We start from the raw sequence: 13454 nt of genomic DNA on the forward strand, positions 1-13454 counted from the left end.
GTTTGCTCTGTGTTATGTTCATGCATGACCCACGTATTAATTACATGCAGTTTTTCGCAGAAACTTGTGAAAAGTATTACAGTAGTAGTTGCAGTGGGGAATGTAGTGAACAAAGGCTTAACTCTACCATTTTTTAATGCACTATTAGTATCCATATGTTCTGACCTTAGGCCTTGTGAATCACCTGTTTCTTTGCTTAAGAGTGCTGGTTAGGCTGCTAATTATTACTGAGATTATCAAACATAGATCGTACAATTATATGTTGGCTATATAAGTCACATTATTCATGCTGACATATGGCAAATAGGAACAGCCTACCATTAAAACATTTTGTGTAATCTTATTAATCTTTTGTTTCTTCTCGTGTGATGGATTATTGTAGTAGAAATCTTTGCATTTGTTTTTGACTTGTCTGATTCAGTTTATTTCCTCTCTCCCAAATATTCATGGTTTGTTAAAACTACAGAAAAGACTGACTCAAACCACAAAGTGTGGTGCTGCATAGCAAGGGAATAGTAGCTTCCTTTTCGTCAGTGAACATACACCTTTAAAATAGATCTGTAGGTTTACGAGCTTATTTTTCTTAAGGCTCGTTCAGACTTCCTTTTTGACCCTGGTTTTATTTGTTAAGCATTTTGCAGTTTCGCTTGTAGTCTTTCTGTTTTGTAAGTGCAGACACTTACGATTCGTCTGTTTGTGCCTTCAAAACGTCCTTTTGGATGTTTACTGTTTTCTTACTGCGTTAAAAGGGGGAATTTAGCACTAGGGATTTTCTTAGAATATAATTTACTTTTAAATGCTTTCATGTTGGCTGGTTAAAGTCCTTAAAAAACCAGGTCAGTGTAACTGTTGAGACAAGCTTTAGATTTAACAATATCAATGAATGATGCTACAGTTTCAATTCACATAGTTTTAAAATACATGAATGTTGTTTGTATACAACATTAGCAATCTCACAGCTCAGCAAGGCTGTTAAAGGAAGATTATTTTTATAAGTGTGGATATGCTTTATTTGGTTCAAGATTCTGTTCCTTTTCTGTGCAGGCTGAGTAAGAAATGCATGCCAGGAATGATCTGGACCTTTCATAAATTTCTTTTAATATGCTAAGAATAAATTTAAATTTTGTGCTTTTCTGCCTGATATCAAGTGGTATTTTAGGTGAGTAAGCTCAATGGGCCTGGTGATTTTTTTCTTCCATAGTGTATTGCCAAAATATCAGGAGTATGTAGCAGCTACCACCTAAGCTCTGTACACCAACTTACACTCGGGTCTTTATGGAATTACACTCATTACAGATGGTCCCTGTCCCAAAGAGTGTATAGTCCAGGATAAACTGAGAAATTCAGACACAGTAAATAAAAAAATCTGTGACAGCGTTTTCTGGTGTGTTAGATAAAGTGTAACAGGTTCGTCCTTTATTTTGCTAAATAAATTCTTAAGTGTGTTCAGAGGAAAATAATAGCTTTCTGGACATTTGTGAGGTACTATTCCTAAATACAACAGTCAGTGAAATAAAAAGTACACAGATGCTTGTTTGAAAATAAAATATTTAGTACAACCTGTCATACTTTAGGGTAGCTAAGGAATGTGTCAGTTATCTTCATCTTATCTTAGTGGTCAAGAACTTTATTACAAAATTACTTATTGATTAATGTGTTCATATCTCCTGTTAACGGGGTCTCCAGTGCTGCCATCTGTAATCTCAGTAGCTAGAGGACCAATAGCTTTGACTATGAGGGTAATCTAATTGTACTTGCATACTTGATACTTGGACTTTGTCAGCATGTAAGGCTGGAGGAAAATCTCTCTGAGAGAAGAGAGAATTCTGACCTGTTCAGATATAACTACTACCTGAAAAACTTTCCATAATTTATGTTATCCTAAACTGTAGTAATCATTGCTGTTCCCAGGAAAATAAAAAGCACAGCTGAATCTGTAAGCTTAATTTTTAAAAAAAAATTCTTTCTAAGCTGGATGGATGTTGTCTGACGACATTTACTGGAAGTGTCAAGTTGTCTTAGTTTCAGTGGAATCTGCCTTAGGCTGCAGACTTGTTCTTGTCTTAAGTTTACTGAAGAGCTGGAGAAAATGAAAAACTCGTCTTCCATGGATTCTTTAGACATTCCTTTGTTTTTGCAAGGTTGGAAAGAAATGTTAACTTATCTAAAAAAAAGTCCTAAGCCTTTTAACCTCTATCTCTTTTCTTATCTGTGGGCTCTTTCGTCTTTATCTATATGTTTCCGTGGTAAGCAAATCAAAATTAATACATGGCATCAGTACCCAAGACCTTGGTAAGAAAGTTATGGCTGTCAGCTTTTAAAAATGAGACAAAATCAGGGTTTTCTGGAGGAAGCCCATTAAACCTGGGGGGCACATGAGTAACAGGATCTGACCACTCAAATTATGTTATCCCATCTGTCTAAAATTGGATGGAATTTAATCCAGGAGTCCTTTGTATCATTAGTCCTTTGTTGTTAAGCAAGCAGCTGTGGGAAGAATGCTGTTTATGTAGTTCTGCTATACATGTCCAAAACCTGTAGACCAACCTTTAAATGTTACTTTGATTCTTGTTAACTTCTGTGGGGAAGGGTAGAAAGAAAAATAAGTTTGTTTGGGGTTTTTATTTGATTTTGTATTTTATATCAGATGCCATTTTCTAAGTAATATACCTTGACCGGATGGTGTTACAGAATCCGTTCTATTAGGATAACTGCAATGTCTTTAAAAGAGATGGAGTCCAAATATGCATTGTGATCTTTAGTCTGCTAATATATTACTTCATTTAACACGTCCTCACGGATAACATACAGAACCAATAGAAACTCGCTACAGTTATTAAACAAGAGAAGATGCTGGGGAGCAGAGCTAAAATGTTGTTCACAGAAATGTCAAATACCTACTTTGTATGTAATTTTGATGGTTTTCATTAACAATTTCTCCATTCTTCATGTGCAAAAAGTGCTTTCAGCAGTAACCATTCTTCCTTGCAGCATTGATTACTTTACATGGCCACAAATCTTAAATTGTCTGTATTAAAATAGGAGCATTAGAACTCCATTCTTATTTTTTAATTTTTTTTTTAAATTTATTTATTCTGATGTTGTGTCCTAGAGAACACTTCATGGGAACAATATACTGTTTGACACTTTCCTGTTCTGGACACTTGTTCATTTGTATCTCATTTTCCCTTCTGAATTGCAGGTGCACTGTCAAATCTCTTATTTGGTAAACCTCTTCTGCTAAATAATAGTTGCAGTCATGTACTTTGGGCTCTTTCAGGATACCAGTTATCACCTCCTTATGTAATACAGTTTCCCATGTAGTTTTTCCCTTCTATGATTTTGGTTTCAAGCCATTTTGCTTGGTGGTTCAGGCTTCTGTAAGATTTTTTTTGTTGTTATTTTGGTTTTTGGGATTTTTTTTGTTTGAGCAGGAATGTTTCATTCAGGCATTTTGACAAAATCCAAAGCTCTTCAGTAAATAAATCAGTGTAGGTACCAATATCCTAAATGTAACAGCACATGTATGTAATTCTTCATGGAAGTACATGTCTTTGCTAGACTCCCCACAGAAATAAACTTCCTAGGCATAGTAGCCATGTATGGTTGCTGTTTACTCTGAAGAATACCTTTTGCCTCTTTTTTTAAAGGAGAAAATCTGCCAAGTTTTCAGTTCTACCAGTGTAAGAGTTTGGTTTATACTTTGATTTGCTGGTATGATTTTGAGAGGAGAAAGGTAACAGTCATGTTAGGCAGAGCCTCATGTAGCTGCAATTACAGCAATTTCCTCTGTTAAAAAATATGTACTATCATGTGTTTTCTTGATGTAAAATATGTCTTCTTTAGTATTCATGTTATATTTGCGTCTCTTTCTGTTGTCACCACGTCATTAATGTTTTGTGCTGGTGACACTCATCCTCTAAATCTTTAGTAACAAGGCATTTATAACATCATCAGTGGTACTGATACACTTATGTGATACTAGTAACATTATTCTTTCTAAATTGAGTCAATACTCAAGAAAGGCTATCTGCAAGTAAAACAGTCTTGAGCTCATCGATCTGATATTAGGTACTCATAAGCACTTCTCTAGCTGAAAATCATAAAATCTTCTGCTAAACTTTTTGGATAATAAATCCCATAAAAAGCCAAGTGTGATTCATGTATGCTCTTTGAGTAAGGCCACAAACAGAGAAGTATGTTGCACCAGAAGTTGGAGAGGTTAAAGTACGTGTGTAAAGTGCCAGTCAAAGGTAAAGAACCTTGATCCATGACCATTTCACATTTGCAGATCAGCCTGGAGCTGTTGCTTGCATGCCAGCAAAGATAGTGTAATCTCATAGCAGAGTGTGTCACGATTTTTCAGAACACTTTTTTTTTTGCCCTTGTCAGAAGTGCTTAAATAGCAGTTGTGCACAATGACAACTCTTGCTTTGAAATATCATGAATTCTCATAAATTAACCCATATTGGTTATATTTATGAAATGGTATTTTATTGAAATTGCTGTGTTTTGAAATATGATATTAAATTAAAAAAAAAAAAAAGAATAATTGAGATTGGAAGGCACCTCTGGAGTTCATCTCGTCCACCCCTGCTGCTCAAGGACTGTGTCCAAATATCTTCAAAATTCTCCAAATATGGAAACACCACAACTTCTCTGGACAACCTGTGCTAGCGCTCAGGCATCCTCACAGTGAAAAAGTGGTTGCTGATGTTGAAATGGAACCACCTGTGTTTCAGTTTGTGCTCGTTACCTCTGGTCCTCTGACTGGGCACCTCTGAAAAGAGCCCATCTCCATCCTCTTTGTGCCCTCCCCTCAGGTGTTTGTATACACTGATAAGATACCCACGAGTCTTCTCAAGGCTGAGCAGCTCCAGCTCCTTCAACCTTCCCTCATATGACAGATGCTTCAGTCCCTTAATCATTTTTGTTGCACTCTGCTTGACCCACTCCAGGAGCTCCATGTTTTTCATGGATTTGGAAACCCAACACTGGACACAACTCTCCAAATCTGGCCTCACTAGCGCTGAGAAGAGGGGCAGGATCACCTCCTGAGACCTGCTGGCAACACTTCTAATGCAACTGGGATATCGTTGACCTCCTTTGTCCCCAGGGATCATTTTTGGCTTACATTCAACTTGAGATCCTTTACTGCAAATCTGCTTTCCAGATTTGAAAGAAACCATAATTCTAAATATTTTTACCAAATCTAAGAGGGTCATTTTCTCCTATGGTTCAGTTTAGAATTCCACTTGCACATCCAGGTTTCTTGATGGTAATGGTAGGAGCTTTATAGTAGTAAAAAAACCAATTTGCAACTATAGTACAATTGTTTTAACAAACATTTTTGAAATCACTGTTATTATTTTTCAGTCCTATATTAAAATTGAAATCTACAAGATGCAATACAAATAAAGGAATGGTGATGTTTAGTATGAATTAGGAGAGGGAATATTTGCATACTGTTGAAACTAAGTTAAAATAAATGTAAAGCAACAAGATGGCTGCTTTTTTGCTTTTTTTCCCCCTCAAATATTTCTTTCCCTTTTCTCTGGGGAAAAGTATTTTGGCATAAAATTCTTAACCTTCATTCTCTTTTCATTGGCTAATGGAAGAAAGGACAAATGTAATAACATTTAGTATCTTTTATTAGCTTGATAGTAAACATAAGAAATACCCCAAATTATCAAAATAAATTATTTAAAAATAAACAACCATAGTGGTGAAATTACAGTTGTGTTCCTCCCCCATACTCTGAAAGCAGGATTGAAAACTGCTGAGCTGAAGGTCCCAGCCTTTCTTGGCCAGTGACATACTTCCTGGGCTTGAACAACAGTTTGGTCATCCAGGTCACAAGTCAATTTGGGTCCAAGAGCATTAGAACAACATAAACACACAGCTTTGGGTGGGGGGGGAAGAGAGCCTTTAAAACCTATTGTCAGATTTTAATGCTCTTAAAATAAGGCTGATGGCAAGCAAGGACTCTTAAGTCTATCTTTCCTATCAACTTATGGTTTGTAACCCTTTGTTTTTTGCACCAATGCTTTCTCAGGCTGCTTGGTTCACACCACTACAGCTTTTGATTTTGGTACAAGAATCATTTTCATTTGTAATATTTTTAGAGTGAAACTTCACACAATATTTCTATGTGTATGCTATCTTCAAATTGCCTTATTTCAGTTTTAATAGGTTTAGTATTCAAACTTACACTGTACTCTGCAGTAAGTCTTTACTAGGGGGAAAAACACTGTAGATAACCTTTTTTTTCTTTTTCTCCTTTATCTCAATTTATAACTTCCTGTAACCACAGAAGAATATTGTACTCTTACCTCCTTACCTGAGGCATTTGGACAATAGAGAGAAAATCTGTTTCGTTAGGTGTTAGGAACAAATCTTGGACAATATTTTTCCCCCACTCTTCACTGGTGCTCAGCACTGACTTTTGGGAAGCAGCATGCTCCTATGGCCAGAATACCATTTCGTGTAAACCTTGCTCTGCCTCGAGCAAGTGGCCACAACAAAAATCAGGGAGTCTCAGAGAAAGTTGGCTGCAGTACAGTAGGTCTGGGCCTGCTGTTGCAGTGCTGCTCTTCATGCTCCATTTCACGTACTCATGGTAGCTCTGGTAAAAGGCTTCAGAAGAGCAATGCTCAACTGATTGCCCTGTTCGTTTGGTTTTTCTTTTGTTCAGGTATTCCTGATAGAGCTGCTAAACATGCAAGAGTAGGTAAAAACATTAGGCTGTGTTAGGAAAACACTGGAGCCTTGTCTGCCCTTTTTTCCCCACAGCTAAGCTAGACCAGTTTAGCAATTTGTTCTGAAGTTCCCAGGAGTAGGTGGGGTTATAATACGTACAGATAGAAGACATCTGAGTGCTTTTGGTAACACCAGGAGTGAGACAGACAGATGCTGTTTTGTTTACAGAGGATTTTGGAAAGGGAAATAATTTATAAGGTACTGCCACTGCATCGTGGCTATTGCAAACTAGCTTGTATTATCACTAAAAATAGCATTTGTTAACAATTGTGAGTTCCATTCAAATATAAAAAATAATATTAAAAAACAGCCACCAACAGAAACAAAAAGCTAAAAAATCTCTTTGTAATCTTTGGCATTGTTGCAAGTACAGTAATGAATTTGTCTATTTAATTTACAGGGAGGTTGTATGGAAAAACTCTCTCAGTTTAAGAGGTTATTCATTAAATATTACCTGTTGAACTCTTGCTGCAGCCTATTGATCTACAAAAGAAAAAAAAAGTCTGATATACAATTTATAGAATTAATAACTTCAAAGCTAAATTTGTGTTTCACTTGAATGGACAATAGCATAGACAGTGTGTAGGCTTAATCAGTTGGTGCATTCTGTTTCTTACTGTTTCAGAGGAAAGTCCCAGTGTCCCCAGTTTCTGTCAGAAGAGGCTCTCTGAGAGAAATGAGATGAAAGATTACCTGTTTCTGAAGTGTACAGCTATAGTTTGAACTTGTATCATAGTGAATAGGGTGATAGAGACCAATGAATGAATGATTCAACTTTCAGTAATAGTATAAAGCATCAAGATACAGCCATTTTTGTTTGTAGATATTAGAATTGTGATAGATGCATATGAAGAAGGATTGGATTTTTCTTCATTATATTTGCTGTGTTTGAGTACTTACTGAAGTAAGTTAGTACAGAAATGATGAGAAACATTAACTGAACTGTCATTTTAACTATGATTTTTAGAGAGAGGAGGGGGCTGTGATTTGCTTGGAGGGGGCAAACAAAATCTATTAACAAATTCAGCTGCCTGTAAGCATAGATTTATAGTCTTGTTTTATTTTTCATTTTGCAAACCGTTACGTATCTAAGCTTTAGATGCTTGCAGCAAAATTCTTTATATATATATATATACACACAAGTGAATCATATGTATGAATCATATGTGTGTGTGAGAATGTAATCTATTAATTACGCAAAAAAGCCTACCTTGGTTATTTTAGTATAGTTGGGGGAAAAAAGTAAAGCAGTGATCTTTTAAAAGTACAGCAGCTTGGTGAATGGTTTTATCATAAGTAATTTTGTGCAGAAGGAACAACTTTTTCCTCTTCTAATATTTTCTTTTCAGCCCTTAAATTTGACATCACTAATGCCAACTGGCATAAGTACTTAAACCCTCAATCCAGAATATGTTGCAAAAGATAACATGAATCATATTTATTTTAAGGTGTTTGAATGTTCATTCATCAACTGTTACATTCATGCAGTAAACCATTGCTTTGAATATAGGATCTTATAACATCCTTAGCAAGCCATGGGGTTTTCCAACTGATATACTGGCAAATTCATAACCAAAATTAAAATTTGTCATTTAATTTAAAAGGAAGAAATAAAAGGAGAGAGAGCGATCACCAAAACCTCTTTTTCCTTTCTGAAAAAGCAATTTGGCTCCTAAGTAATGACATGATAATCATTTGTGTATTTTATAAAAATGCTAAATGATGGAAAAAAGCTGTTCAGTTGTAAAATGCTTTCACTACAGGAGAGAATCAGCTAGTAGATACTGCAAATAGTGATTTTAAGTAACTGTAACTGGTTCTGTTGTTGAACCCCACAGTGTGTCCTGACCTACCCTTGCAAAGGACAGGTTATGTGGGGGGGGGGAGGAGGGATGGACTAAGGGAAGCAGGGTTTTCTGGCTAGAAGCCTGTTCTTGTTTAGATTTCAGTGACAGAAGGCCTGACCTCTTTCTGCTTTCTTGTTCTCTTTTTTGTGCAATTTCATGGTGACTGACTGGCTTCATGATTAGTCTAAAATAAATCGGGCGTTGATTCTTACTCTCTTCCTGACCCTCTAGCTAGATTACTGACTGTAAAGTTTTTAGAAAAATATCAGTTTTGACTTGGGAACTATATTGTCTGATTAAGTTTCTTTACAAGAAATCACATGTAAGCTTCAAAAAGTTATAATGGAGTCGTAAAAGTACAGAGGAACATTTTTTAGAGTGTGGTCTATGGGTTTGTTCTAGGATGACAGTTGTGGAAAGACAGTGTTAATTATTGTGACCTTGGTTATGGGTTTGTTGTTTTGTTTTGTTTTTAATTAGACCGCTGATTTCTGATTTTGAAAAACTAATTTCTTCTTTTGCATCTCTTTCAGTAATAGTTATGCACGAGTGCGAGCTGTGGTGATGACCCGGGATGACTCAAGTGGTGGATGGTTACCACTTGGAGGGGGTGGACTAAGCTGTGTCACAGTCTTCAAAGTCATTCCCCAGGAAGAGAATAGCTGTGCTGATTTTCTTATCCATGGAGAACGACTCAGGGATAAAACGGTAACAATTTGCCTCCATTTAATGATCATAGTTGTCAGGGGAGGTTTTGGGTGGCTATGAGAAAAAGGTTCTTCACCCAAGAAGGTGGTTGGGCACTGGAACAGGCTCCCCAGGGAAGTGGTCATAGCACCAAACCTGACAGAGTTCAAGAAGCGTTTGGATAATACTCTCAGGCACATGGTATTACTCTTACGGATGGCTAAGGGTTGGACGTGGTCCCTTCCAACCCAGCGTATTCTGTGATTCTGTGATATTAAAACTACAAAGGACGTAAGTATAGATGCTTGCTTATTGTTGCCTGTAGACTAGAAAGTAAATTTATAGTCTCAGACTAATGCCGTTGCTGAGCTTTTTTGTGTCACTGTTTATATACCTAAAGAGCCAATTGTTTGTTTTAGGTGTAATACCATGCCTTTTTAGAATTAAACACATTCATCTTTTAGAAACTTTACATTTTTTTTTCATTGCAGATTTCCATTCATTTGGGGAAACATTTTCCTTTTTTTTCTTTCCCCGGTGGAGGTTTAAATCTTGTTATCTTGTTTATGTACCAATGATACTACCTTTAATATGAGTGTTGAAAATGAGATAATTTGTTAAGAACATGAAATCAGAAGGAATTCCTGATTTGGCTAGTTGTAGAATTTGGCTATGACAGAAAATAGCCATTTGATATGAGAACAACTTTGTATTGGAGGAGAGCTTAAGCAAACAAGTCCAAGAATTGCTCTAGTTTGATGAACACACAGTGTTCATTCCTCAGCTACCTAAAATAAAATCTCACTAATAAACGTGTCTTAAATAGCATCATGAAAATCAGCCTCACAAAAGGAAAACTGGTGTAGGATCTCAGCCATTTCCACATGAAGACCTATGGAAGACAAAATGTGCTTACTAAGAATTGGTTGGTTACTTGTGTACCAAATAGGTTTCTGAATGAGGCTGTGTCTTGTTGCAGAAACAAAGAGATGTAGAGAAGGCACAAAAGCTCTATCTTAATGACTTTAATCAAGAACAAATTCTTTTCTGCCAATGGATTTTGACTCCTGTATTAGCTTAAAAGGTAGAACTACCTTATACCACACTACTGATCCTTTCTCAAGCACAGCAGTTTCTCCTTTGAGGCAGGACTACTGAGTTTCCTGCCTTGACTGTGACTATTGTAGGAAGAGAGCATATAAATAGAAATTCTGCTGACTCAGTTGTTTCAGCGAGGCGTAGTGCCATTAGCAGAGTACCCTGTGTTCCCGCACAGCTATGTGCACCTGCAGTTCCTTCCTCACTTTGCAGTAGTTCCCCTTAGAACTTTTTTTTAGCCTTATTGAGGCTGTTTTCTTGAGAAGCTTAATTACATTTAGAGATACTTGATAATTTTCTTGTAATTCTTAATAGTTGGAACCTTCACAGCTTGCCTTAAGAATTTGAGGGTAATAAAATGCTTGGAACTGAAGGCTGGTTTAATGTTTCGCCTGCATGCACATGAAAATGTCAAGCCATCAGTGTCCTCCTGATCTGTTTGCACTCTCCTGTTTCCTGAGCAAGCCTTGTTTTGTTTCCACTTCTGGTAGAAGGTTTTAAATGTTGCTGTTCCTCTTCCTGTCCAAAATCAAGTTCAAGTTAGCGTGAATACATTTTCCAAAACTTTATTGTCTTGAACAGTTTGTTTTGGTTTGGGATTTTTTTCTGTGTCCCATCCTGTGTCCATCTGTCCTCCCCCTGCTTGCCCCCAAATGTGACCTCTCTACTAGTCTGTCAGGGCAGATTGTGATCTTGCTGCAGTTTCAGGAAGTTGCTGTTGGAAGTCAGCCCCTCAAAAACACAGGATAGAAGATAGCAGAAATGAAGCTAGGAAGAACATCTCTCCAGTGTATAGTGAATGAAGAGCTCAGAGAACTAACAAACACAGATTTAGGGTGTGGGGAAGAATATTGGAGAGCCAGAGGTTCTTTAATAACTGAGTAAAAGGACACTGTGTATACACATTTCCACAGACATCAGGTAATGTGCTTATAAACAACAGCTAATGTGTAATGAATTAACAACAAAGTTGTATGTTATGCAACAAGACCTCTCCTGACATAAAAGAAACAAGATCCTACACCAGGATAAGCAAGGACATCATTAGGTCATGAGGCTTATTCGGAAGGGCAGTAGGTAGCAGGGACTGAAAGACAAATTCTATTGGACAGGGACCCAGTCACTGATTCTAGAATTGTATTGATCCTTATGCTTTCGATATAGTTACTGATTTTACATTTGTTCTTAGGATATTCCTGTGGAGTCACTGTAAAAGCACAGTTTTTAACCTTTTCCTTAATAAAGCCAAACAATTGAATTTTTAGTCCAAATAGAACTGACAGTTGGCTATTATATTTCATAATAATGATACAATTTATTTTTTATTTGAAAATAAAAGTGGAAGTTGGTATTGTATTTGCTATGGATTAGAGACCAAATATTGTGATTATATTGAGATTTTGAGGAAGTGTTATACTGAATCTGCTGTTTCTGTGCTCTGGTGTCACTCTAATCTCGTTTTAGAATGCCCTTGGTAAACCTGTATGACTGAATAATCTTTGAAGTTATCCATATGTTGTTTATTTGGTTACTCTGCCATTGTATTTGAGAAGAGAAAGTAACAATATTTTTTTTAAAAACCTCCTTAACCATTTTGAACAACATCAGTTGTTCAGACTTAGAACACTTAAACATTTAGGAATGTTTAGTCTATTGTAATAACTAGAAATCATTACAGCTTAGTCACCTGGACCTGGTTTTCAATTCACTCACTTCTTTGCAAGGTACATACAGCTGTTTCTGAAAATATTTCTGTGGATTATAAAAGAAAGTCATCTTTACAAATGAAGTTCCCCCTGTCCCCTCAAGTCACATTTTACATTGTTAAAATATCTTTCAAACTAGATTATATTTTGATTTCCTCTGGCCGGTAAGTCTTTTCTTTTGTGAACTGGAAAACCTAGAGTGTGGAACTTGGAGCACTTTTCTGGGACACAGGGAAGCATAGTTTCTGAAATACCTGAGGTTAGAGAGCAAATGGAATTCAGGCTTTTACTTAAGATACATGGGAATCATAATGTGAGTATAACTGTTTAACCTAAGTGTCAGTGGAAAGGTGGAATTCATTCCAAAGCAACTTGAAATCCACAGGTGAGGTATTTGATGGAGGTATTTTCCAGATACCTTTTGAATGCTCATGCTGAAAAGGAATGAACTAGCTTTAGTTCCTGCTTCTCTCAAGTGCATTTGACACTGCACTGCAGTTCCAATCCAATGTGCCTGTTATTTCCATATATTTTACGGGCTGTGTAGGCATTTAGTTAGGACTGTAGATCTCAGTCTGTAAGTCAGCTGTATAAATTAAATGCTTTGGGATCAAACTTCAAAATATTGAAGTTCCTTGTTGGAGAGGGTTCTCTTAATTTCTTTATATACCTGAGAGTTAGGTTGCTATGAGCCCTTCTATGAATGAGCTTCAGACTACATGTAGAACGTCCAAAATTTTTGTGCAGTACAGAGCTATTTAAAACATCGTGTGGCATTCACAAAAAGCATCCTGGTTATCTGGGAAGAAAATCAAAGTGGTGGCACCATTGCATTAATTTATGCGAAAGAATGTTCCCTGCTGGTTTGATCAGGTTGTTGAGATCTATGTTGGAATGTAAGGGTATTTCGTGAAGACTTCTTACATAATTACACATTTCCTCCTTTATTATACTCACCTTCCTAGATCTGGTTCCAACCAGTGTGCTTGGAATAATTGTACTCCATCCCAACCTCCTCAGGTCTGCTGCTCTCACTTACTGTGTTTACAGTGGCTCTCTTCTATCTTAATAGCACTAGTGTTAAACATACATTGGGCTCAAACTTACGGGTTTTTAGGATTTGATGAATTTTACATTCTTGAATGAAAAGTCTAGTAGACTTCTGTTTTATTTTCTATTCCAGTCTTTTGCCATGCAAGTTTTTACTAAAGGAGGAAAAAAAAAAAAAGGCATTAGTATCTTTTGGATCATGAGTCAGGAGTAACAAAGTTTAAAATCTTTCCTTTGAAGAACAGGTAATTGTGTAAAGGGAGAGATACAAAGCTAAAGCTAAATATAAACACCATTGTCTTCTAAA

At 36.6% G+C, this 13454-nt stretch overlaps 1 protein-coding gene across 1 annotated transcript in view; it reads left to right on the plus strand.

Moving 5' to 3' along the window:
• The window catches only part of SPRED1 (sprouty related EVH1 domain containing 1), a 59318-nt gene that overhangs the window by 23960 nt on the left and 21904 nt on the right, over positions 1-13454 (plus strand). Inside the window, exon 2 of the mRNA XM_050335651.1 lies at positions 9140-9314. Coding sequence (XP_050191608.1) covers positions 9140-9314 — 175 coding nt within the window. The remainder of the gene's footprint in view (positions 1-9139; positions 9315-13454) is intronic.

The sequence above is a fragment of the Myiozetetes cayanensis genome, unplaced genomic scaffold (assembly GCF_022539395.1).
Source record: "Myiozetetes cayanensis isolate MyiCay16 unplaced genomic scaffold, myiCay2020 scf6-25, whole genome shotgun sequence".
NCBI classification, from domain to species: Eukaryota; Metazoa; Chordata; class Aves; order Passeriformes; family Tyrannidae; genus Myiozetetes; species Myiozetetes cayanensis.